Source organism: Lissotriton helveticus, chromosome 8 (assembly GCF_964261635.1).
Source record: "Lissotriton helveticus chromosome 8, aLisHel1.1, whole genome shotgun sequence".
Classification (NCBI taxonomy): domain Eukaryota; kingdom Metazoa; phylum Chordata; class Amphibia; order Caudata; family Salamandridae; genus Lissotriton; species Lissotriton helveticus.
The window spans coordinates 1,171,888,153-1,171,914,007 of record NC_136069.1 but is presented as its reverse complement, the minus strand read 5'-3'; the positions used below and the strand labels follow the sequence as shown (position 1 = coordinate 1,171,914,007).

The 25,855-nt window shown below is 45.9% G+C and overlaps 1 protein-coding gene across 1 annotated transcript in view; it reads right to left on the bottom strand.

Moving 5' to 3' along the window:
* SLC25A6 (solute carrier family 25 member 6) overlaps window positions 1-25,590 on the bottom strand; it is a 38,335-nt gene extending 12,745 nt beyond the window's left edge. The window contains exons 1-3 of the mRNA XM_078658089.1: window positions 25,360-25,590; window positions 17,535-18,021; window positions 3,036-3,176 (exon numbers count right to left, since the gene is read on the bottom strand). Of these exons, the coding sequence (XP_078514215.1) occupies window positions 3,036-3,176; window positions 17,535-18,021; window positions 25,360-25,470 (739 nt within the window). The 5' untranslated portion in view covers window positions 25,471-25,590. The remainder of the gene's footprint in view (window positions 1-3,035; window positions 3,177-17,534; window positions 18,022-25,359) is intronic.
* Between the last annotated feature and the right edge of the window lie 265 nt (window positions 25,591-25,855).

Genomic DNA, 25,855 nt, shown 5'->3' with positions numbered 1-25,855 from the left:
GATAGGTTATTCAGTTATTTGGATAGAGAAGGGTAGGCGGCAGGATAGAAGAGGTTTGTATTTACATAGCACTTGCTACCCCGGCTGGGGTTTAGAAGCGCTTTTTCGGCAAGTAGCACGCTACTCTGGAACCCATAGGATTAGTGTTGAAATAGTATAGTGAAATATGGGAGACCATTCAATATGGAACTATAGGCCCGCCATTGCAGCCCTTGTAAGCTGGTGCTAGCACCACTTACTAAAGATATAGGCTTCCTATATCTTTGGTCACTGCACTTAAAAACTATAAGTCACCCCTATAGCAGGCCTTCGCAATCCTGAAGGCAGGGTGCTTGGTTCTGAGTGAGAGGGTGGCCCTGCATGAGCAGGCCACCCCTGCAGCCTACGGAGTCCATTCTCCCGGGTAGTCAGTGAAGCAGCCGTATACTATAAAGAGGTACACCGCATAATTATGTGATGACCATCTCGAAAACAGCTCCAACGAATGCCATCATGTTTAGTATCAAACAAGTTAGAATCATACCCCCAACACCATAAACTGTGTGGGAGGTATGATTCCAAGCATTGTAAGAGCCCTCAGTTAAGCTCTGTGTTCCCGGTGACAGCCTGCTTGACCCAGACAGCACAAAATGGTCGCTGCCGACCAGAGACTCTATTCTGCCGTCCTGCTGCTAAGCTAGAGTAGGGGGAAGGTAGATTAGGCATCCTATCACAGGGAGGTGTGCCCACCTCCCAGGCAGGATTTAGTGTACTGGCGCCACTCGGTCTGCATGAGGGGCACATTTGGTGTCCCCGAGCTTAGTCCAGTTCAAACCAGTCCTGGGAGCCATTGGCCCCCGCTCTGGTGCGAACCTGAACAAAGTACATGGAAGTAACCGCCCTGTCTAGAGCCTCCCTTGGCAGGGTCCCTAGAATCTTCCCAACCCTTTCCTAGGGTACTCAAGGGCTTACCTGGGTGGAGGTCCCTAGATTAATCATGGGATAAGGCTCAGATCAGACACCACTGCCCTTCTACCATCTGGACACTCTGAACTTCATTGGACTTAAGTTTGGGCCTTACTTAATAACCCTTCCAGTCTGCTGCATCTTCTGTGCATCATACAGTAACCTTCCAAAGGCTGTGAAGCATCAAAGACACCTGAAGAAATCTCCCTTGGAGTGAAGGAGTCACTCCCCTGTATTAGCAGGCACCGTAACCAAGTCGACCAGTCTGCAGATCATGAGCTCCTCCGGACGCCGTGGGCTCTAACACAGGTGGTGGTTTTTCACAACTCCAGAGGCCTGCCCTTTCACCAAGTTTGAGGCCAGTATCCCTTGTGGGGGTTGCAAAACCTGAACCCCTGTGCACCATATCGAACTTGCAGTTGCAAAGTCTTGTTGGCTCCTTTGCAAGAATATCTTCGCGCTCCAAGCAGCCCCAACCTAGAGCACCTCCAGTGACCAGAATCTTCAGCCACACATCATGTGCATTGTTGCCTGCATCTTTTGGTGACATGCTGGCGGTCCTCTCGAGACTCCTGTGCCTACGGCCTGTGGGTCCACTTGAGGGTCACACTGGTTTCATTTGGGCTGCCCGGAGATCTCACGCCTGCCCCATCTCCCCTGCTTGTGGCGAGTTTCCCTGGCCTTTGCCGGTCCCGCCGTTGTTCCTTCTTGGATACCTGCATTGCTTGCCTTTGCCAAGGCTTGTTGGTGCTCCTGCCCCTCAGCACTTGACATCCTTCGTGGGACAGCTCATGCACAGCTCCTGGTCCTCATAGCTGCAGTCAAAGTCATCCATTCTGCAACATTCAACATCGGAGGGCATTTGTCTTCAAAGTCTCCTGGTCACTCCCAAGTGAGACTGTCACCTCTACTTGCAGGTAACGAATCACAAATCCATCCTCTGATTCCATCGGACACTTCTTCCTGCGACAGTGGCACTTTCCTGGAGCCCTCCATTGGTGTTGACAGCAGGTTCCGACACCGCTTCACCTGGCTTCCCTGGTGTAGGTATCAGGGGTAGTAGGGTATCCACGGGTGGGGTGGCTATCCAATCTTCTGTCTTCCACAGGGTTGCTTCAGGGTTCACTGGGAAGTGTCCTTAACCTTTAACAATCCAACCGCACATAAGAGTTGTACGGAGCATGCAGTCATGTTTCCACACACTATGAGGGGTCCCCATCTACTCACCTAGGGTAGTTCCTTGGGGTCCCAGCACCTCAACATCCTCTTGATCCTTATAACACTTTCAGTATATGTTTGCCCCCCACCATGGGGTCCACTGTGTATTACGTGCCATTTACTGTGTCTCTGCTCAAGTATTGATTGCATTATGTACATTTGTGCTGGCGATATTAGAACGTACTAGAGAATATTATAGAATGAATACATATTTATAAATACCTTGTGTGGTTCTTTCACTTAATCTATACACGAGACTGTATTCTAGTAAAATTAAGCTGCTTCACACTCCTTCTGGACTAAGCCCGAAGGCTGCGCTCAGCAGCTACCACTTACGAGAGCTTACTACGGTTGTCTAAGACCTCTTACATCACCATAAGGGTTGTCTGAACTGGTGCAAGCTGTCCACTTCCGTATTTTTGCAAGTTTAACCTGAAATCAATAAAGAATTACAGGGTCTGGGTGCACTTACCATGTGCTAGAGACTGGATAGGCAAGTTAAGTATATCAATTAGGAGTATGCCAATTCAAACAGGTTTAAAAGAAAGAGCCTAGGCGCTTTACTACAGGTTAGCGGGGGTAATGTGTACAGGTTAGCAGGGGTAAAGTGTACAAAGACCTAAAGCAAGCACAAATATAGGGTCCACAATAGGCGAAAAATCTGAAGTAACGACAAAGAAAAGATGCATTTCCTACAGATATTTTCAACTTAAAAAGGCTACAGTGATAACCCACAGCAACCCCAAAAACAATAAATACACGTACTGGGATTCGTAGCAAAGAGTCTTCTCATGATTTCTGAAGTACTTGGAGAATCCAGGGTTACAGAAGGGGGGGCGCGCTAAACGAATCATTAAACGTTTTCAGCTTACCTCCTTTACGACCAGACTGCATCATCATACGACGCCTCACAGTATCAAATGGATAGGACATCACACCAGCTACCGCAGTCACGGACTGTGCAATCATCCAGCTAATCATAATGTGAGTATTCCTAGGATCAGGGAGCATACCTGCAAATAAATAACAGACAACAAGTGTTATATGTACCATTTCACAAGCTGGCATTTCTGCATGTAGCTTTTGAGCTCAGATATAGCAAGGGAAAGGCACAATGTATTTTAATACATTGTGATCAAGTTGTAGGATTTAATTAGGTTATACAATATAGTATTTAAAACCGCTTCGGCTGTGTTGCCGGAATAATCTTTTGCCGCCCCCCCCAAAAAAAATCCTACATACTCGGGCGGGGCTTTTGGTCAAAGGGCTTCATGAACTGATCATTTAAACGGTCATTTACATGTTGCTTTTGTCCACCATAGCATACTGCATGTGGCAATAGATACGGCCCCTTTTACCCATTGGCTGCCTTCAATTGGAGTGGCTGTGAGCATGGTTCTTATCCACAAAAACAGTTACACTCTTCAGTGACAAAGCGGCTTTAAAAGTGTGCTTTATTTAATTTCATTATTTTGTATATTAACTTTAAATGCCAACTATTCATTATACCTGCACTTTTCATACTCAATTTATTTTTATCTCCTTTTAAAAGTTATGAAGTGTTTAAATAACATTGTAGCTGTGTGTGATTGGAGTAGTGTGTTGTGTAGTGATGTATTCTGGAATCCTCACAAGTAAGTGAAATGTTTGTTTAATAAAATACAAATAAAGCCCATGAAAAAGCCACATCAGTGAAAAATTTTCAAATACGGCAACCACATTTAGATTGGATGGTAAACTAATAACCATTGCATAGCCTGAAAATGCCAGTCCAATTGGCTTAGTCAATGCTAGTTTTCCCTTGGATTCATTCTGGATTAAGAATTATATATTCCGGACCAGATGATTCTAATCCACACAAATGCCACAGATTCTTCTGATGAACAGCAGACTATAGTTAGCACTTAGCTATTCAATAACCCCCCAAAAGAAAACAGTGCATTAGAAGTGCCAATGCCTTGTTCTACTCCACTTGCATCTCCCTTGCCTAAAATGCTCCGAATGTGATTAAGACTATTAAAGCTCCAATTAATCACGCATGTTGTAGCCTTCCCATCACCTGAGCTGAGGCACTTGGACTTTCAAATTGTTTCCCAATTGGTGGTACTTAAACCTCCAGTAGGCTTTTGCCATTTCATGTTTAGCACTCCCAAATTATCTTTCGTCTGAATTTAAGCTAGATTCATGAACGAAAAAAAATCGGCTCGCAAAGGGCCAGATTCTCAGAACCTGGCCCTTTGCGAGCGCAATTTTTGCATTTGGGATTCATCATCCCAAATGCAAAAATCGCTATTTGCGAAATCGCATATTTGCGAGGAATTGCATTTAAGGAATCTCTAATTGAGATTCCTTAAATGCAATTCATTAAACTTTTAAAATATGCGAATTCGCAATTTCCGGCCGCTATTTACCACAAAGTCTGACTTTGTGGTAAACAGTGCATTTTTTTAAGTGGTATGTTACACACACTCGTCCTTTGGACATGTGTGTGCGCAACAGGCTACATTTCCATTTTTGGGGTGCTACAGGGTGTCCTTTGGACACCCCTGGCATCCTTGAAATCGCATTCTTATTTGCAATTTAGCAAATTACTAATCGCAAATAAGGAATAACTGTAGGCCCATAGGAATGAATGGGAAGTTATTCCTTATTTGCGAGTAGCAATTTGCTAAATCGCAAATAAGGATGATGTAGGAATCGCAATATTTTTTGCTATTCCTACATGAATCCCGTTTTGCAAGTCCTTAATAGCTATTCCTTAATAATCGCTATTAAGGACTCGCAAAACGGGACTATGATGAATCTAGCTGCTAGTTCCTTTCTCACAACTATTACGGTCACTAAACCTGGCTCGCCTCTAGAACCCTGCCAAGTACATGCATCTTGAGTTAGCCTCTCCCATTCTGTTAGAGCGGTGAGACGTCTCTTGCTTCCGGCCCCATTCCTGCTACCTGGAAATAGCCTATGGTGATCACTTTGCTCAAAAATACCATATGCTGATCCCTTACTGCGGAGCAACTTTAGATTGTTCTTACTTTCACACTTCCTGTTAGAATCATGAGAAGAAAAGTCAATACACAGATGTCTTCTAGAGAAACGGCTATCCCTAGACTTAAAAAGTAGGTCTAGCCATGGATATGAAACCGGTCCCAGGATGCTGGTTTCCGGTCCAGGGAAGACATGGCTTGGCAGTTCGTGCTGGACTATTCCCATGAGGCACAGGGTCAGACTGATTTGCATGTGGCCATGTCTGAACTGGGGTGGCAGAGTGGGCTAAAGAACGGCGATTGATTAAACCCAGATCTGTTGACTGGGTGAGTGTGTTTGGTTCAGATGCTCCGTCCATCACCACCCCCTTTTGTACCACTGAATTGTAGTGAGCAGGCAAAGAGTAGGCCAGAACATTTCTAGAGGTTTTCTCCCACCAAGAAACATTGAAAAGAAGGGGGTGGCATTCCATGGAGGGGCGCATGGGTGAAGCAAATCCCCATCCGCAAACATTGGCAGGCAGCAATTTGCACCAAAGGCCTATTTTTCTTGGAGGCGAGCATAACTAGGAGAAAGGTTTATTTTTTCCAACTTTGTATGTGAGCTGAACAATGCAGCACGCACAGTGGGAAAATCCTTAAAGTATAGTGCTTGTACTAAAGGCACCCCTTCTAGTACAAAACCTTTGCTTCAGAGAATGGACAACCTTGCACCACGGCGCAAATTTGTGCATGCATTGGGGCATGGTTGATTGCCAAAAGTGAGTGCATGCTACGGGAAAAAAAACGCATTCTTATTTGGCGCATTTTCCCTCTGACGGAAGGCACTGCAGTGCAGCATTGCGATGCACCAGATAGAAAATCCGGGCTTTAATCTCAGCGCACTACTTGTCTGACTCACTACCTTTCACTCACAAATGCCTACACACAAGGCACACTCACAGGAACACTCACTTGCAAACACACAAACATACAAAAAAAATATGTAAAAATGTTTTTACTTGCTACAGTTGCCAGCAAAGGTCCCATTCCAGCTAAACGTGCTCTATATATTAGACTAATAGGGATTAATAGATTATTCACTATTCGTATAATGGAAGACAATCCAGAACCAGGAGCCCCATGTGTTCTTGGCACTAACTGCCACCTCCGAGGCCAGGGGTCGTAACTGTAGTGCCAGAGGTCGCAAAAGGCAAGTCAGGGGCCACAGCCGACTCCTCTAGTGACCCATAAATGAGGTCGATGGTATTAAGGGGTGCTAACAGCCTTTTTGCCCACGCTTTCAGGGCACGAATGTGTGTTATTTAATCCCTTCATTATGAACCTGTAGATGAGGCCCACAACTACAGAGGGTAAAGTTATAAGACACACACACTAGGGGACACACAACAACATCTCCCTGTAACCGGTATGATCACCAGAGGGCGGGAGGACACTTACTGCATCGTTCTCATTTCTCTACTATATGACATGGATAGGCTGAGGCTACTGTCCTGGAATGTCAGGGGCTTCAACGATCAGCGTAAAATTAGGAAAGTCATGTTGTACCTCACTAGACATAACAGCACAAAAAACAAACAGAGGGTAAAGCAGCATCGAGGAAAGATTTGAGTACTACCAAACTAAGTTCCTTAATATAACTTGGGCGATAGAGCCAATGTCTGAAATCTGATATAAGACTGTAAAAGCTATTCTAGCACCTTGGAACAAGATATTTAAGATACTACCTCCTTCAGGTAGTATCCAATCCATGTTACTAACCCGTTATTGAAAACCAATTTTGTTTCCAAAGTAAAAGCACTTTCTGAACATCAAATTCTATTGAGCGTTTTTACCCAAACTTCTAACATGGCCTTCCTCCTGAAGTCTGGATTGATTGTTGGTGCTACCCTGGACTAAACTTTGCGTATCTATTTGGAGAGCACTAGTACTGTTGCCCTGGTACACCAGTTAAACGACTACCAATACAGGATACACACAAGTAACAAATAACTGCCAATCTCCACAAAAAAAAATTACATTGGGACCTACACTAATTTGTTCCATTCATCTACAGAGGGTTTATCAACCAGGCCAGCCCAAATGATGATCTTCCACTCCATCACACCAGCTGCCTTCATACTCACCAGTAATCTGCTCTCCAGGAAATACAAACTATCACAAGCAAGCGTTTTATACCACTGATATGGGATTGGCTCATGCATGCACAGCAACTTAAAGTGGATTATTCAGTTCTAGAAAACTATTAAAATATTTGACTTCTGTAAAATATAGCATCCCCATGCAAAGATCACAGCAAGATAGTGGGCTTCTTTCCCAAGATATTCTCACGCCATAACCAAGCTGCATCTTTGGCACAAGCAAACTATTTCACTGCCCCTAAAATGAAGTAGTTAACCTCTTGCAAACTGAATCCATCATCTGCTGGAATTGTAGGTCCACACACCGTGAACTAACAATTAAGATAAAGAGATTAAATATGGATGCCAAAAAACTAAGCTTCAATAAAATTAGAATGCATTAAAAACAGATACTGATCAAGTGGATCGAACAATTCTGCAAGATTCCAATAACTAGGAACACATGGCTAGGTGTTTAAAACATTTGAAAAGATCCAAGATAGCTTTAATTTGTTAAAATGCACCGCCAGTCTGAAGACGTACAACAAAATATTTTATACAACTGTAACACCAACATTTCAAGAGCAACTAGACTGGAGGACCGTATTAGGTAAATTGCTACTATCACTGTACTCCCAGCTGCTCACTGCAAATGAAAAGCTCCCGAGTCCAAGGCAACCAGATGGATAAAAGTTAAACTGTATAGTAACCATATGTAGGTGGTAAATGAACAAAAATAGTGCCAAAACTCAAGCCAAATACAGCCGAGAAGTAGCATAGAACTATCAGATAAATTCCAACAGGAATATTCGCAAGCACAGTTATGGACGTGGGGCTTCAATGGAGAAAGGGGGGAGGGGGGGTGTAACATGCAGAGTGGTTCCATCGGTCATCCTTGGCCTGCCTTGACAGTCTATCAAGGACATGTTCAAGAGCAGGAATACAATGGAACAAAAATCAGGGATAATATACACTGCTTTCCTGGACTGACTCCAAAAACAGTAGTTCATCCTGGTATACTTCAACGCCTTGCATCTGTACCAGGGACAGATGACTGAGAAGCAGGCCCTAAATACTGGAGGATGGTGTAGCCACTGTTTATAGAGCTGAAAGATTACACATTACAATGAGGGGATATTTATTCAGTGCAAGAGTTCTTTATTTCATGGGCCAAGTCTTTGAAACAGCCTACTGACTGGGGGGTTCTAAGGCTAATCAAACTTCTCTATAATGGAAACCCAAGACCAGTTTTTAATGCAACCCAAGTAAACAACCCTAACATGCCCTCAACATATTGCAAACATGAAAGAAAAATATGCAATGCCTTAGATGGTGTAGCATGAAATGGTTTGGCAAACAGCGATTTACGTCACAGGAGACAGATCAGTATCTTAGCCTTATTAGCAGAGGACAAACCCTCAATACACCTGAAGAGTCAAAGACTGGAAACTTCAGATGGAGGTGGTGTACTGGGAGACACTGCCCCATCTTGCAGATGTGATAATTCAGCCTTGATTTTTCCAGTTAGCGCTTCCAGGACTGGTCCAGAATGGGGAGCTCGGGTGGGAGAGTTTGAGGGAATCTTTATTGGATGGTCAAACAATGATAATGCTATAGGATCCAACACATGGCACTGTACTTTCACAATTGATCTAATTTTAATGGAAATAGATTATAAAAATATGAATAAATTTTGACCTTTTACTGGCAGGATTTTACAAAGCCATTTTTTTTTCTTACGTCAGTAGTGTAAAGCCGTATAGCCATCATTAAATGAAAGCCATTGTTTCCTGTTGCGGTTGGTGGTGGGAGTGTGAGCCATGCAGCCTTTCGCCGCAGACTCCGTATCCCGTGCTCCTCCTGACTTCCGAACACGCTAAATAGCACAATGTAGTCCCGTGGCGCGGGATGTACCCCGGAAAAGCCTGGGCCAGAGCACAAAGGAGGCCGGGCTGCCCCCCTCCACTAACTATACAAGTAGGAAGACCAAGGAAGGGCAAGACCACAACCCACTGGCCTTCAGAGGAGGTAACAAGAACTTTAGATTAGTTTCTTGCCAAAGCACACCACTGCTACAGCCAAAGACATTGCTTGCACAGAAAGAAGAATCTCGATGAGTCCAGGGATAGGGAGCTGCTATCAGTACAGAAGTACAACCCAAGATGTAAATCCTAATCCTCCCTTACCTAACTTGCCTGTGTATCCCAATTCAGTGTCAAGTTGCACTGCATCCTCTGCCTCAGTATGGGATCATGTCTGTAAAAGAAAGGTCTCGCTAAAACCTCTTTCCCTAGCAATGCTAGGACCTTGAAAGTCTAAGATAACCCCGCCAACTCTGTCAACCATGCCTACACCAGTCACCCAGGCCCAGATAAATGACATGCAACTGAAGACACGAATTGGAACGATCGTTATGACAACATTTCTGTTATTACTCCAAATTCTTCAATGCCTAGAATACATTGAGAATGCAATCAAAGTGCTAATAGCCAAAAAAAAACCTTTGCCACCCATGAGGAAATGAGACATGGCTATTATCCTCAAAAGGTCCAACTCCAGGCTTGTACACAGCAGTTTCAGAGGGGGTAGATAATACGTCGGACCACAATGGCCCTAGCCATTCTGTCTCTGTCACTGCCACCAGTCAAACAAAGGGGAGGTCGTCTAGGAGGCCAGCCGCTTACATAAGGCAGTGTGGGAGGTCTGCCACTGCACCCCATGCACAGACATTAAGGTCATCAGAACACCATTGTGCTGCGTATTGCAAAAGGTTTGCAAAGCAACGTAGTCGCTGGTCTGGTAGTCCAGTTCTCCCATGTCAGTGTCCAATTTCAGTAGATCCAGTTTGACCCTGCTGAGTTTACCCGCCCACAACAGCAACACCAGGAGACTATCTAGTCTGGTGAAGTTACAGTGGAATTTCATACATAGCATTTTGCACGGCATAGAGAAAGCAGGGCAAGAGAACCATCAGGGCAAGAGAACCATTCTGCTGTGCGCAACTATGCCCATCATAGACAGTGGCAGAAGGACCCAGAAATTAATAGTCAACCAGGCCTCCAAGGATTCTACCCATATTGAGAGGATGTCTGGCTAACGGAGAACTTGCTATCTGTAGCCCCAAACAAACAAAAAGGCCCTTTTCTCATTGAAGCTCAGTCACTGAGATCCGTCTGTCATGCCAGAGCTGCCAGCAGGAACAGCACTATCTTCGGTTTATAGATTCAGAGGCCGGACACTACTCTGAAATTCAGACAGGTTGAGGCCTAGTTTGGAACCTTGTTCTGGTGCCTTCATTCCTATTGGCTTCTGGTTTCTCTGTGTAGTAGTCTTTACTGAGGAATGGATACACTACTTCCTGACTAAATTTCCCCTCAACCCAGGAGACCTAAACATGTGAATTTCTCAGGAACATCAGAGAGTAGTGGGGAGGAAGAAGAACATTGCAGAGAGGACGAAGAATATTTAGACGCATTCTTTTACACAGAGAATCCAACTAGGTCTAGTGAACAACTGATATACAAGCACTACTGTTACTGTTCATTTTTGTATAAAACTATAGGCCTTTGGATCTAGATACGAGTAGTGGCAAAGATAGCAAGAGGCCACAGTCTATTGAGGGGGTTTCTTACTTTTACCAATAGGTGTTTGACAAACTGTTTTCATGTGTATTCTTTGATGTGATGAAGTGGTATGTATGTATCTCTCTTTTGCCTCTTAATCTCAATTTGAATTTGACATGTTTATGTAATGAAATGTTATAATTAAATGCTGTAATTTTACCTTTTTCAAAGAGCTCTTTCTTTGAAAATTTTAAATTGTGTTGTAAAGCGCTAACGATTTTTTTTATGTACACGTTTATTAAAATTAGACTGAACGTCCCAATTTTGTTGTGGAAATTTATATTTACTTAGTGTATTGTACCGGTATTCCCTGCCTAAGTGTGAATGTTAACCTATCGTGGTATGAAAGGATAGTGAGTGTATACCCAGGGATTCCTAATTGACTGACTGTCAAAATATACCAGGAACTGTTCCCCTTCAAGAAAAAGAAGCATGTAGTCCTGCCATCATCTATCAGATAGTAATGCATTGCCTCAAAAAGCTGTAAGGAACCATCTGAGAAGCACAAGTCTAAGATACTATCACACAGACCATAGACTACATCTAAAAGACATAATTGAGACATCCTTAAAAATGCTAGTATTTAAAAATACCACAATTTGTCTTGGAGAAAGTATGTCAAAGCTTAATCTACTTTACAGAATATCATGTACCGCTCTTGCAACATGCATCAGATGGAGACATGGATACTGACCGAACCCTCAACCAACTGGAAGACTAATTCAGACTAAACTTCCTACTTCAAGATTGTCAGTTGATAAAAAAAAAAACATCTTCCATAATGTCAGTTATGGGTGCAGCAAAGATGAACCTCTCCACGGTAGTTCCTCATTCCAAAACATGCAATTTTTGAAATATTACAGCACAAACGGACCGTAAAATCTTTTGCCGTTGGCTTCAGGTTAAACACTGAAATTGAGGGGTTCCATACCCCAGCTTCAGAAATCTAACACCTTCAGACTCTCCAGAGCAAGGACTCCATGCCCAATCCCCTCCCAAACCGACACCCCACGAGCTGTTCCCCATCCGCACTTTAGTGTGGCTGCCGCTTACAACATACTCCATCCAACCTTTTCGATTCTACTCAAGAAGGTACTTGAAAGCTATGTAGTTAAATTTTCAACAGTGCAGAGATTTTAAGAGGGCATTGTAGTATTAGCCCAGTAGGGAGGGTCGCTATTTTTTATTTTACAGAGTTTTATATATCGTGAACTTGACCCCAATTCGTGGAGTGAGGCGACTGTAGTGTTGATCCCTAAACCAGGGAAAGACCCGACTGAGTGTGAATCCTACTGCCCGATCTCACTACCTAATAAGGACTACAACATTTTTGCTACCATTTTGTGTAAACGGTTGGGGGAGTAGCAGACTTCATTATACATCAAGACCAAAAAGGTTTTGTAAAAGGGCTTCAACTAGCGGACCTCACGTATGACCTAGTGGGGGACATTGAATCGCTTCTGCCTTCTCTCTCCCTTTGGCTGCTCTTACCCTTGATGCGACCAAAGCATTGGCTAGGCTGAATTGGGAGTATCTGGCCGTAGTAATGAAAAAATTTAATTTAGGTGACCGATTCCGTCGTGTAATAGAAGTTCTATACAAAGTACCAACAGCCAGATTACTTGTTAACAGTGCACTGACAGAGGTCTTTAAGATCACAAGGGATACAAGGCAGGGTTGTCTGCTGCTCCCACTCTGAGTTACCTAGGGATCAATATTATACAGGAGGTAGGGAAAATCCCCGAATACAACCTGTATTGGGTGTTTAAAGCCTGCCAGAAACAGTTTAAGGCTTGGGCACTCCTCCCCTTATCCATCTTGGGGAGGACAAATTTAGTGAAGATGTCCATCTTGCCCAAATATACATTCCTCTTTAACTCCATTCCTATGGCCTTTGATCCCAAGCAATTAGATAAGTGTCAACGGGAGATCAATTCGTTCATTTGGAAATATAGAGCCACTAGACTGGCGTGGAAGAAGCTTAGGTGGAGGAGGGAAAAAGGAGGGTTGGCATTACCGGACCTTTTATATTATGCTTGGGCATTTCAGTTCTCGCACTCAAGAACGTTGTTAAAAAATCCTGCCACCACTCCAGGGGTGAAATGTTTAGGGCCATGCTAGAAGGGGCCAATTTACCAGCTGAGGTTTTTTTTGTTTTTTTAATTAAAAATTCTTTTCTCACTGACTAAAAGTTAGATAATAATTAGAAAGAAAATAGGACTTAGTTATTTTTCTAATTTGGCACCAATATGGGAATCGCCAGGCACTCCATCTTGCCTGCAGGATAATCGCCAGGCACTCCATCTTGCCTACAGGATAGTTTGGCCATTGTCCTTAAAGATGCTGGAATTATGAAGTGGGGAGAGTTGCTGACTGGGGGTGCACTGCTGCCTGGGGATGAGCTACGGGGGAGGGGGGGGGGGGGAAGAAAGTGTGGGTTCCGGCTTATCCAGATTTAAATATATCCAGTTAAATAGCTGGGCGCAGGCACAGCTTAGACTGGGGTCTTCACTGGGGAAAGAAAGTAACCTGTAGGAACTTCTCGTAGCAAAGCCAGGGGGTAGTAAAGAAGTCTCATTGTGGTATTGGTCAATCCTGGAGGAGGTTGATGGCGACTTTAAACTCCCCGATGAGTTATGGATAACAGAGTTGGATTCCCAGTGTGAGCAACTTTGAATAGATTCATTCACTCGGTTACATAAACTAGTGAAACTTGCATGGTTGAAGCGAAATCACCTCATCGCGCATACTTCTCACCTTTAAGGCTATCAAAATTCCAGCCAGGGAAATGAAAAGCATCTTGTATCGCGCTACTAAGCCCGAAGGCATCAAGGCGCCTAACAGGAAAACCATAAGAACAAAAAAAGAACACAGTAACTACGGGTACGCCCTTGCAAACAACCATGTTTTCAGTGCTTTCCAAAAAAGCAGAACAGAAGACTGAGATTTAATTTCACATGGAAGGGTATTCCATACCTTAGGGGCAATTGAAGGAAAAGCCCTACTGCCCCATTTATTCCTACGGAAGCGAGGAACAACCAGCAGGTTCTTTGAGGAGGAGCGCAAGTCTCTGCCCGATACATAGGGTAGCAGCAGTTGAACACCCCCCGGCCCCCTACCAGAGAGTGCACTATAGGTCAGGCAGAGCGTTTTGAAGATGATCCTCGATTCAATAGGAAGCCAGTGTAAGGCCTTCCTGGCTGCTGTTGCGGACGCTAATCTGGGAGCGTCCAGAACTAATCTCGCTGCCGCATTTTGGGCAGTCTGAAGACGCTGTATCAGGCTCTTATTCATGCCGGTGTATAAGGAGTTACAGTAATTAAGTCGCGAAGCGACAAGTGCTACCACCACTTGCTTCCGCGCCCGAGGAGACAGGTAATGTTTTATTTTTCGGAGAATTTTAATAATACCCCAGCAGGTAGCAACAGTTCTGTTGACTTGCAGAGTCATGGAGAGGGCGGGATCAATCAATACTCCCAAGTTCCGTGCCGACTCCGTAGGAGTAGGACAGGTCCCCAATGAGGGCGGCCACCATTCAGGTGACCAGATGTTATTGTTTGGGCCGAACACCAAGATCTCAGTCTTCTCACCGTTCAACTTTAGTGAATTGTAGATCATCCACTGGGACACTGCTTCCATGCAGTTCCTAAAGTTGAACGGTGACTAGTTACCCAGATGGGAGAGGGACACCAAGATCTGTGTGTCGTCAGCATACGAGACTACCGCCATCCCAAAAGATCTAACCAGCCTGGCAAGCGGGGTCACAGATGTTAAACAGGGTCGGACTTAATGCCGACCCCTGTGGGACCCCACATGGCACAGGAAGGGATGGAGATAGGAACTCTCCCATCTTAACCCTCTGGTCCAAAAAGGAGGCCAGCAGACTCAAAGCCGCCCCTATCTCCCTCAGGCGAGATGTTAAAACCGAAAGGGATAGGGTATCAAAGGCGGCTGTCAGGTCCAAGAGGACCAGGACGGTGGTATGTCCCTGGTCTACCTCCATACGGATGTTATTCAGAACGACCGTAAGGGCTGACTCAGTGCTAGGATGCCTCCTGAAGCAGTGTTGAGATTGATCTAGGAGATCAGAGGGAAATCCTTTAACAAATGCGGTTTGCTGGGAGCGTCAGATGTCCACGTTTAGAGACTGCCCCCCCCCCCCCAATCAGGCGTTTCTGGGAAAAGGTGAGGACATGTTGGATTCCATTCTTAATGCTTCCCTGTGCATCAGTCTCCAATTGATTATTTTTGGTATCGACGAAAACGTCTGGCCATGCAAGATCTTTTTTATTCTAGGCCATCCTATTGGCAAGAAGACAAATTTGTACATTTTGGGTAGATGTCACCGCACCACCACACTCCGGCTGGTTGACGTCCCTGTACAAAACCTCCGGAGTGGACTTGGCCAGGACCTGTTGTAAGACAAAACTAGCATTTTGGGACTTATTGGTTCATTGGACCTAGGATTTCCAGGTTCCCCCCCCCCCCGGGTCCTATGATTATGCTCCATGGACCACTGTTACGGGTTTCCCAGTTAGAAAATATGGTCCAGCAGGTTTAATGTAACCTTGGTGGAGTTATATGAGAAACCCCTCACCTCTGGAGGCTTCTTCTGCCAAATACTAACTCGTGTCTTAGTGTGAGAAGTTAAAAAGATCTTCTGGACTCACCCAGGTGAGACGCAAGTTGGTCAGTGCTACTATATGAGGGTCGAGGCAGGAGGCAAATTAGGACAAAAATAAATAAATCATGTACCGCTCTTGCAACATGCATCAGATGAAGACATGGATACTGACCGAACCCTCAACCAACCAGAAGACTAATTCAGACTAAACTTCCTACTTCAAGATGGTCAGTTGATAAAAAAACATCTTCCATAATGTCATAGTTAAGGGTGCAGCAAAGCTGAACCTCTCCACAGTAGTTACTCATTCCAAAACATGCAATTTTTTTAATATTACAGCACAAACTGCCCGTAAAATCTTTTGCCGTTGGCTTCAGGTTAAACACTGAAATTGAGGGGTTCCATACCCCAGCTTCAGAAATCGTAACACCTTCAGACTCTCCAGAGCAAGGACTCCATGCCCAATCCCCTCCCAAACCCACACCTGTTCCCCAGCCGGACTTTAGTGTTTCTGCCGCTTATAACATACTCCATTCAACCTTTGATTCTACTCGAGAAGGTACTTAAAAGCTATGTAGTTAAATTTGCAGCCAGTGCAGAGATTTAAGAGGGCATTGTAGTATTAGCCCAGTAGGGAGGGTCTCTATTTTTTATTTTACAGAGTTTTATATCTCGTGAACTTGACCCGAATCTGGTATTCGAGCGCTTTACACGACACCAGTTGCATTACATGAGGACACATTCTTTTTATTGGTTTGGCACGGGAAGACTAAAGGTCAGATGTAGGTGGCCCAATAACAGTCGGTAACGGCCGAAATTACCGAAATTACCGAATTTCGGCCGTTACCAACCGGTATTGGGTTTTTGAGATGTAGGTGGCATTTAAGGATTCGGTATTTTACCTAATTCTTAACATACCGATTCGGTAAACTACAGAATCCAGGAAGCACTCAAGTGCATTCCTCAGTTAAGGATTTGTTATTTACCACCAACTAGAAGTTGGTGGTAAATTGGTACATAATGAAAACCTTTGAAAAAGCATTTTTTTTGCTTTTCCAAAAGTGCCATGTTGCAGACATACATGCCCTAAGGGCATGTATGTCTGCAACATGTGCACCCATGCACAATTGAGGGGTGCAACAGGGTGTCACAGTGAGACCCTGCCACCCTTCAATGTTTCCCCCAATTACCGAATCTGTATTTACCGATTCAGTAATGGACATTCATTTCTATAGACCTCCAGGTCCATAGGAATGAATGGCAATTACAGAATCGGTAAATACAGATTCAGTAATTACCGAAACGTACCGATTCTGTAATTTTTAAGAAAAAAATTACCTACATCCCATTTGCTTGTTCTTAAATACCGAATCTGTGATTCGGTGTTTAAGAATCAGTAATCTGAGATTACCTACATCTGGCCCCAAGTGATTTGCCCAGAATCACAGGATGTCCAGCGTCATAGCCAAGACTCGAACCCAGTCCCCTAGATTCGAAGTGGGCCGCCCTAGCAGTTAGGCCAACTCCTCTCCCCAAATCTTTGCGTTTACAGAAGTGGCAAAAATGTGCACAAGATATTCTCAGAGACTAGAGAGATTACGAAATAGTCCTGGAGAGCCTCATGGTGCCAGTTACATCAGTGCATCGGAAGATTACATAGCCTACTGCAATAGATAGCCATTACGATTGGGCCTCAAACTGGACCAGAGACCAAAAATTATTATTATATTTCTTCCCAGCACATTTTCCACCGTGATTGATGAAGAGATGCACCGTTTGAAGCCAGACAATGAAATTATTGGCGGTGAAAAGAAAAGATGCTCTATAAAAAAAAAAAAAAAAAATTGTTACCACACCTCTATAGCAGGAGCAGGATGGAAGAAACGCCAAAACATTGTCTCCCATCCTTTCCCTTTGTGGAGGTTTTGCTGTGGTTGAAATCATCTCAAATCATCTTGCAAAGTAGATGTGAACCAAAAAGGACATTTTAATGTCAGATGATCTGGTAGACACTTACCTTTTGCTGTATCGTAAACGCCAAAGTAGGCAGCTCTGTAGATTATGATGCCCTGCACAGACACATTGAAACCTTGATACAAGCCGCGTAGCCCATCCGACTTCGTGATTTTCACAAGACAGTCAGCGAGCCCTTTGAATTGTCGGTCAGCCCCAGCTTTACCAACATCAGCACCTAAACGTGTTCTGGCAAAATCCAAAGGGTAAACAAAACACAGAGATGTGGCTCCTGCTGCTCCACCAGAAGCCAGGTTTCCAGCAAAATACTTCCAGAACTGTGTATGCTTGTCTATTCCTCCCAAGAAGATCTGCTTGTACTTATCCTTGAAGGCGAAGTTGAGCGCCTGCGTGGGGAAATATCGGATAACATTTGCCAGATTCCCACGCCAGAAAGAAACGAAGCCTTGTTCTTTAGGGATACGGACAACACAGTCAATGATACCTTTGTACTGTTTATCGACAGCAATTTGCTGGCTGGCATGTTGTACCTAGAAAGACAAAAATCATGTTTCACCAATAAATAAAAATGTAGGCAACACAGGTCTAGTAGCATAACAAACATGCATTAGCAAAGCCAATAGGTCTAGGCTACGCAAAGTTTTGCGTAGTGAATTGTTTTCGCCATATTGTACAGCAGCGTGGCTCCACAGACCGTGGAGGGAAGAGGGTTAACATGGACAATGGGAGGAGACAGGATGGGAAGGGAGAGCCGACGAGGAAGATAGCTGAAAAAGACTCACTGTAATAGGGTACTTCAACACAAAGAAAAAAGTAGTGCCTCGGGAAAATAAACAACGGGCAGTGGAGGGACAATGCATCCATGCTCCAGAGGGAGACAAACACGAAGAGGGAAGCCTACAGCAGCTGACCAATAAGAAGCTAGAAATTAAGAGTGAAAATAAAGCCAACCAATGGTAAGCTTCTATGTCCACTGTCAGAAAATAATATGTCTCGAGACAGCTCATGCATGATCTTAGGAAGACTAAAAAATAATTGTGGTTATCCCCAAAATCACCAACATTCTGGATTTACCAGATAAAAGCATCAAATTTAAATTAATGGCCACAGATTATCATGCATTATTCGTGGTACACAAAGAATTAGATCAGTGCACGACAGGGGTCCAGTAACTCAGCACTTGTGGGCATTACTAGTTTAAGCTTCAAGCACAGATCTAGGATGTTCCATGCCAGCAGCTGAGAGCAGTCATCAACATAACATGCACAAGACAGCTGAAAGTTTTTGTGTACATTTAATTTGAATTGGATAACTGGGGTATTCTAGGCACACACCTCACCCTTTAAAGCACAGCACTACAATTAAAAGAAGCAACAACAAAAAAATAAAGAAGAGGGGTGGCCCAAGCAAAGTGTGGGTGGCAGATTTAATAGACCAAGGGGGTGGGGGTGGACCAATAATTCTAGGAGGGGAAAAGAAAAGCACCCATGTGATCTGTTTTAGCAGAATTGTTCTTTGCAAAGTTGTGTATTATTCAAGAATTATACAAGCAAATAAATGCATGGGCTTAAATTATCAGCCCAAATTTGAGGGGGGGTGTTTTAAGAGTTATCCTTCTCAGTAATTTACAGCGCTCAAAAGTAGGTGTGTGACGCAAGTGCGAGGTATTGTTTTTCTTGCCTCCCATCTAGTGAGACAGTGGGTTACCTTGATTCCTGGGTACACCCTTGTTCCCCAACATTAATATTGATAATATGATAATGATAAGCTGTAAACCGTTAGTCCCTGGATGTGAGGAAATTAGTGGTGCAACCAATCCCCAATTCTGTGCAATAAACCATTTCGACTGTACCATATGTGCTCTTTGAAATTATCCTATCAGGACAGGACTTACATGGTTTGTCCTGAAGTTTACGGTTTGCATCTATAACTATTAATGTGCATAAGAATAGATTTGCAAAATGATGATTGACGGAATGCTGAACAGTGTCAAACATTCAACCCCAGTCGAGTCGGAGGCTAAATCCATCGGGTTTTTTTTTGCATGTCACACCATTCCAGTTTGGATTCAGCTATATGCAAATCAGTCTTGACACTGCTCCCCATGGGCACAACCCCGCCCGGACTGCCAGGTCAGGTCCTCCCCGGACACAAGCATCCTGGGACCAGTTTAGGGTATCCCCAAGTCAGGCTAGCTTCAACCCATAGGCGTAGCGAGCACTGGACCCACGCCTGCTACACAGGGCCAACACTGCAACACAAAGATGAAGGACAGAATGCTGAACAGTGTGAAACATTCACCCACAGTCCAGTCTGGATTCGAGCTAGCCTGGCTGATGAGAAAATTTTATTTGGAGCCACCTACTGTTGATTGCTAATCAGTTCAGGGGGTGGGATGGTTCTGGGGCAAGGGTTCCATAAAGAGGGCCAAGCCCATCGCTGCCAGAGAAAAGTGATAGTTCAGTGCGTAGCCATTGTGGGGTGGGTCCGATATGCCCGGCAGTATAAAGGAGAGTTGGGAAAGGTGCAGGGCCAGAAAGTAGAGCTCCCCCAGCTGCAGGCCCCCAGCACGCTATCAGTTTGGCTGTGGCTAGTTGGGCCGAAAGGACCCCCACGTGAAGGCACGAATCTGGGAGTCAATGAGGCGTAACGTGGCCAGTGATAGAGAGCATGCTGAGTGTGCATGTGAAACACGGCAAGTGACCATACATACCATACCGCCTGTGCCCTACCCCACATAGAGAAACCCAATAGGGACCATTTAGCAAAGTCCCATTTTATCTACGTGATGAATTGGGTCAGGTTGTCTGACCATTTCGGTCAGGCCCCTATTGACCAGGGTGCACAGATATTTCAGCCTGGAGGATTTACAACATAACGGAAATACATGGATCGCTGAGATCTTGGTACAGGTCGACAGTGGGAGGGCTTCGCTCTTGTCCCAGTTCACCTTCACAGTTGACCTGGGCTGTTGGGCAATCCCACAGCAATTGTACCTTGGAGATGTCCCCCAGTCCGAACAGTTTCATGGTTGCAAAAAGGTGCCGCAACTCAATGAGGTTGAAGGCCATGTCAGTGTCCAGAGATAGTGCCACTGCTCCCTCCGGGAGGTCTCGAGCAGTCCAAAGGGTATGCACCAAGGTATTTAAATTGTTCCTGGAGGAACAGCAGGGCACAAAACCAACTTGTTAACTGTGTATGAGGGAGGGGAGGACAGCTTTAAATGCAACGCAGTATGCTCGTATTTTTATATCACAATTTAGGAGAGAGATTGGTTGGTAGCTGCCACATAGTAACGGGTCCATTCCAGGCATGGGAAGAATCCGGCATGACAATTTTCAGGAAGATACTGTAGCACATAGCAGCAGAGTTGCTCGGTACACCACGTTCCCCACCAGTGCCGGTTACGATTGATGAATACTGAGTCATCCAACCCCATCCACCTCACGGCCAGGAGTACTATGATTGGGAGTATAGGTGTGAGAAGTTGACCTGATAGGTGATGTTTCCAATTCTGGAACCACCTATTATCAGACCAAACAATCCCTTATGGTGTCAGGTTGTAAGTCAACCTTGTTAGACGAGCTATCCTAGGGGTAGCATGGACTAAGCAGCCTAAAGGCTTAACTTAAGAGGTCGTGTTAAGCGAGCTGTTTTACCACATACAATCCTGTAATATCAAATGAAAGGACACCACACAAGTATATATTATAAAAATATATGTATTTATTACTAAAAACAATCCCCAGTATTCTTTATGAATAAAGGGGCACAAGCGTTAAATCAAAAGCACAGTTTAAACATACAAAGTTGCACAATTATGGATGAGGGCGGGGGGCCACTCAAACCATATACTAAACAAGTGGTATAAGAGATACCAATCGAACAGTGGTTAGGCCTAGGGCCTAGGGAATCGCTGGGAGCAGTCGGGACAAGCAATGCTGAAGTCGGGAGAGGCCCACGGGATTCGGGAGCAGTGCGGAAAGCGCACGAATGCACCAATGTTAACCAATGGTGCGTAAAAGTTGTAAAGTTTAAGGACACTTCCGCTGAACCTAGAGGAACAAAACTTAAGACAGACCCTAGAGATGTGTACCAGTGGGGGAACACCGGCGGAGCAAAGTTACCTCACCCACAGGAAGTGGGTGCACAGGGTCGAAGTTGAGTCGGGTTTCATCACGCAGGCTCTTGGTGCTTGAAGCTGAAAGGGCTGCAGGCGGGGTGAAAGAGAAGTGTCCGGTGGAGTCCAAGGGTGGACTCGAGTCAAAAAGTACCTGAAAGCAGAGGGGACAGAGTCTGGGTCACTCAGCAGTGACCAGGGTGGAACCAGGACGGAACCAGGCAATGTCGGGCGCAATCAGGTGGTCGTCTAGGAGCTTCTCTCCGCTGTCACGTGGGCTCTGGGGCATCTGCGACGTCCAGGAGCGGGTCACGATCTGTCCCACGAGGGCTCTCACCGTCGGCGCAGTCGGCTTCAAGTTTGGAGCAAACACTTGGCAAGAGCAATCCACGCGGAATCAGGAGATTGCTTCTCACTCGAACCAGGAGGGTCAGAGTGGGGGCTCCTTTTCAGGGGAGCTGGTGCAGATCTGGAGCAACCAGATGCACAGGTCGAATTTCAAAGTTCGTCGGTACAGGGGCCACTAGCCGGCTGGCAAGTGACCGGGCCAACGCGTTGAGCCAAATGGAGCAGAAGGACCCCACGCAGCACTCGTCGAGTGTGGAGGGCTGAACCTCGGTGCAAGAGTGGCTCAGGGTTGGGGCTTCTCAAACCCCAGTGTACAGCTTCGAGGGTCACTCGTGGGCTGCACGGTCAGCGTCTCGTGGTCAATTCAAGATGGCATGCCCCACGCTTCCGGTCGCCTCCACGGGTCTCAGCTCTGCAGGGACTGTGGATCGGGCTGTTGGAAGGCAGGCAAGCTTGATCTCGTCGATCTCTGTCGCTCGAGTTCCGGCGGGAACTGCGACAAAGCAGACGTCGATGGCTGGATGGTGCCTGTTTGCACAGGGTGGTCACTCCTTGACCACAAGGGAGATTCTTCGGGCTTCTACGTCGAGTAGGATGTCGAAGGGTCCAGAATTTCGTTTCTTATGTTTCTTCAGGATAATCTGAAGTGCATTGGCACTGCTCCCAGTCTTATACTAATTTTGGGGGCTGGATTACCTGCTAGGTCCCCTCCTATGGGTGGGACCCAGGAAGTGGGTGGATACACCCCCTTCCTTTGATCCATGCCGCCCTGGCACGAGGGCTGGAGTGCCCCAGAACCGGTTTGGCCGGATTATGCAAGGGGCAGCCTTGTGCGCCCCAGGCAGTGTCTGGTTTCTTTCAAACCTCCCTGCTACAATCCACTATCTCCTGTCTGGAGGGTGGTAACACCCCCCTGCGACAGGAAACCCTTTGTCCAGGCCCCATTTGGCTGAGTTTCGGTCAGCTTCAGGGGGTCAGACTCTTGTCTGTGGCAGAGGCATCCATTTTGTGGATCTAAGGTCCTTTTAGAAATTAACCGCATTTAAGTAAAGTAACATGTCTTACCCCTCTAGAGGGGTGGAATGCTATCCCCGTCGCCAGAACTGGCGAGGGGATAGTATTCCAAATCGTATGACACCTTACACGACATGTTTTGATAAAGCCAAACCAGAGTTGCTATATAACCGCGAGGATTATAAGGCACTTAAGAGTATATGGTATGGCATTATCCTGAAACAGCTTAGGGAGTTGTTCCCGACAGCTGCAGACCGGCTCAGCTCATGCTAGAGCTCCATCTCACATTAAACCATGCACTCTGCCTCCAGGATTGATGAGGCCTTCCATAGGAGTGGCTCACAGGTTTATATGTGTCCAGATATAGGTATACTATATCTAAGTAAGGGGTGATTACACCACCTTACCCCAGCTGAGTGATCAGCCAGTTGTGTCAATTTAAGAACCAGCCAGGGGTGGCAAAAGATATGCTGCAGCCCCTGGTAGGCCTTGGTGCCCCTATGCCCTGGGCACCTATAGTGCATTATACAGGGGCTGACAAGGAGTCCATTTCCAATTGTGGTATGTACCTAGGGTACATGGAATCCATTTTACAGAGAGAGCAGATGGCCTGGGGCCCTGATTAGCAGGGAACCAGGTCAACTAAGTCAAAAAACCAGCTAAACACAGGCAAAAAATCTGGGGTAACCATAGTCAGGTAGCCACCTTCCTACAATAGGTATAAGATCATGCAAACAGAATGACGAGGCCAAGAAGTTCTTTTAGTATATGAAAAACAGAAAAGCATGCCCGTCGATTTTGCACGGACATATCGAGTGGTGTAAGAATTACAAAAGAAAATTCATGCACGTTTAGTAAATCAATTGTGGGGAGAAAAAAATTCAGCAAAAACTGCCAAGTATTGGGCCTGTAAGCAGCGGATACAAGCATCTAAAATCCTCATCGACTAATTATCGAAGTTGTATTATATGTTTCAAAACACTTCACTTACTCGAATTTGTTTATAATCGAGTTTCATTATATGCTCACCCTACGGAAAAGCAACTTGCTCAATTAGACTTATGTAAGGCTGTTGCCATGCCAGACCAGCATGGCCGTCCAATTAGGGATTTCTTTTCCCTCCCTTCAATTTAATAGGATTGTTGTCTTAAACCTATGGCATCACCCTCACTCGGGATCCGATAGGTTGACAGGTATGCACTGAAGTTCACGATTATCTTAAGGCGCATCTCTTCCAAACATGTGGTCCAGTAGAATCGAGACTACCCGCAGGCCGATAAGGGTCTGGAAGAGATAGATGGAAGAAGTACTGCCATCTGCCCGTGGGAGGAAAAATGACTTTTTTGGTCGCGGATACATTTCTGAGCAGGGTCAAGAGGGGGGGGGGGGAGAGAGACGCTGCAGGCAGACATTTTGCAACACGGCACTCTGAGCTCTGACGCAAACAGAAAGGTGCACTGCGCACCAGGTGTGACGAGTAACAGTTACCATTCCCAACAAATTCACGTGATACTGTCTCCATTAGGTTCTTTCCCCTTTTAAAAACATTTCTTTCCGCACTTTTGTATTACTAAACCTCACTGCCATGTAACTAGTAATCTCCACGAACCACTTTTATACCCCACCAGCGCGCACACACACGGGGTTAGCAATCGAATGCGCGATGATCGCCCACCCGGCAGCACCATAGGGGGAGGAGACATTTTTAAGTCTTCTATTGACCTACATTGACTAGGCAATGAATAATCACCCAGTGAGCAAGGGTAAAGAGAGAACTGGCAAGTATGTACTTCATTATTCATAAATGAATGAGCCGCAGGGTAAGCCCGGGCTGTCACAAGACCCTGCGCGAGGGCGCCGCGCCAGTGCGGGGTAGCCCGGACCCACACTGGGCGGTGATGCGCTGCTCTAGGGGGCACTGCGGCATCCTGCGGGCGCGCGGCTGAAGGGCGCCCCGCACTTAACGCCAGCGTTGCGTAACGCGTCCCAAAAACACGGCCAGCGCATGACGCACAAATGCAGCCCAAACCATCGGGTCAGACTGACCTTTCCCCACCGACGCTCCCACCCCATGCTCACGCGGGTTGCGACGCACACCTGCTGGTCTTGGGTCCTGCACAAGGGGGTGGTCCCGGGTAAGCAAGGAGAGCCTAACCAGCGACCCCCACCGAGACTCAGCCCCTAGAGGTGTAACTGCCGAATCCCAGACCCGTGGCCAGGTAGACGTTTCCCCACTGGAGCCCCCAACTCCTGCTCGCGCAGGCTGTGACGCACACCAGGCCTTAGGTCGTGCAAAGACCGTCGGGTTAAGAGGAGGCGTTTGTCACGGTGTAAAACCCCAACGACTGCCTAACTACCCACCCCGCCTCAGCCCCAAAATGTGTACCTGCAGCAGCAGCTTCACCCTCTCGATGGGGGCCACGGCCGTCTTGGATATGGCGGCGGCGACGCCACCGGCCAGAAAATCCTTAGCGAATGAAAGCGCCTGGTCAGCCATGGCGGCGGGGATGCACTGGACGGCTGGATGCGCGGGTCAAAGGGAGGGCGAGCTTGCCTCGGCCCGCGGTGCTCGGATGGTGCACAGGCGTCACTGCAGCTCGATAAAAGGAGTTCACGCTGCAGGCACGACAGTTAAATCCAGAGGCTTCAAGCCCCACCCTTCGTCGTCCATTGGTCGCTCCGAGGGCAGCGCCCCCGCCTTGTTAAATCCCGCAGAATTAAGAGGCTGGATCCTGTGACTGAGCCTGGAAGAGAATTCGAGGGCAGCCGGGCAGGATTGGGAGAATTGGGTACCAAATTCAACGTTTCATGCTTTTTGTTTCTCTTTTCTTTTCTGGATAATAAGCAGAGACAAAGTTATTGAATTTAAAAGTATCACTGCA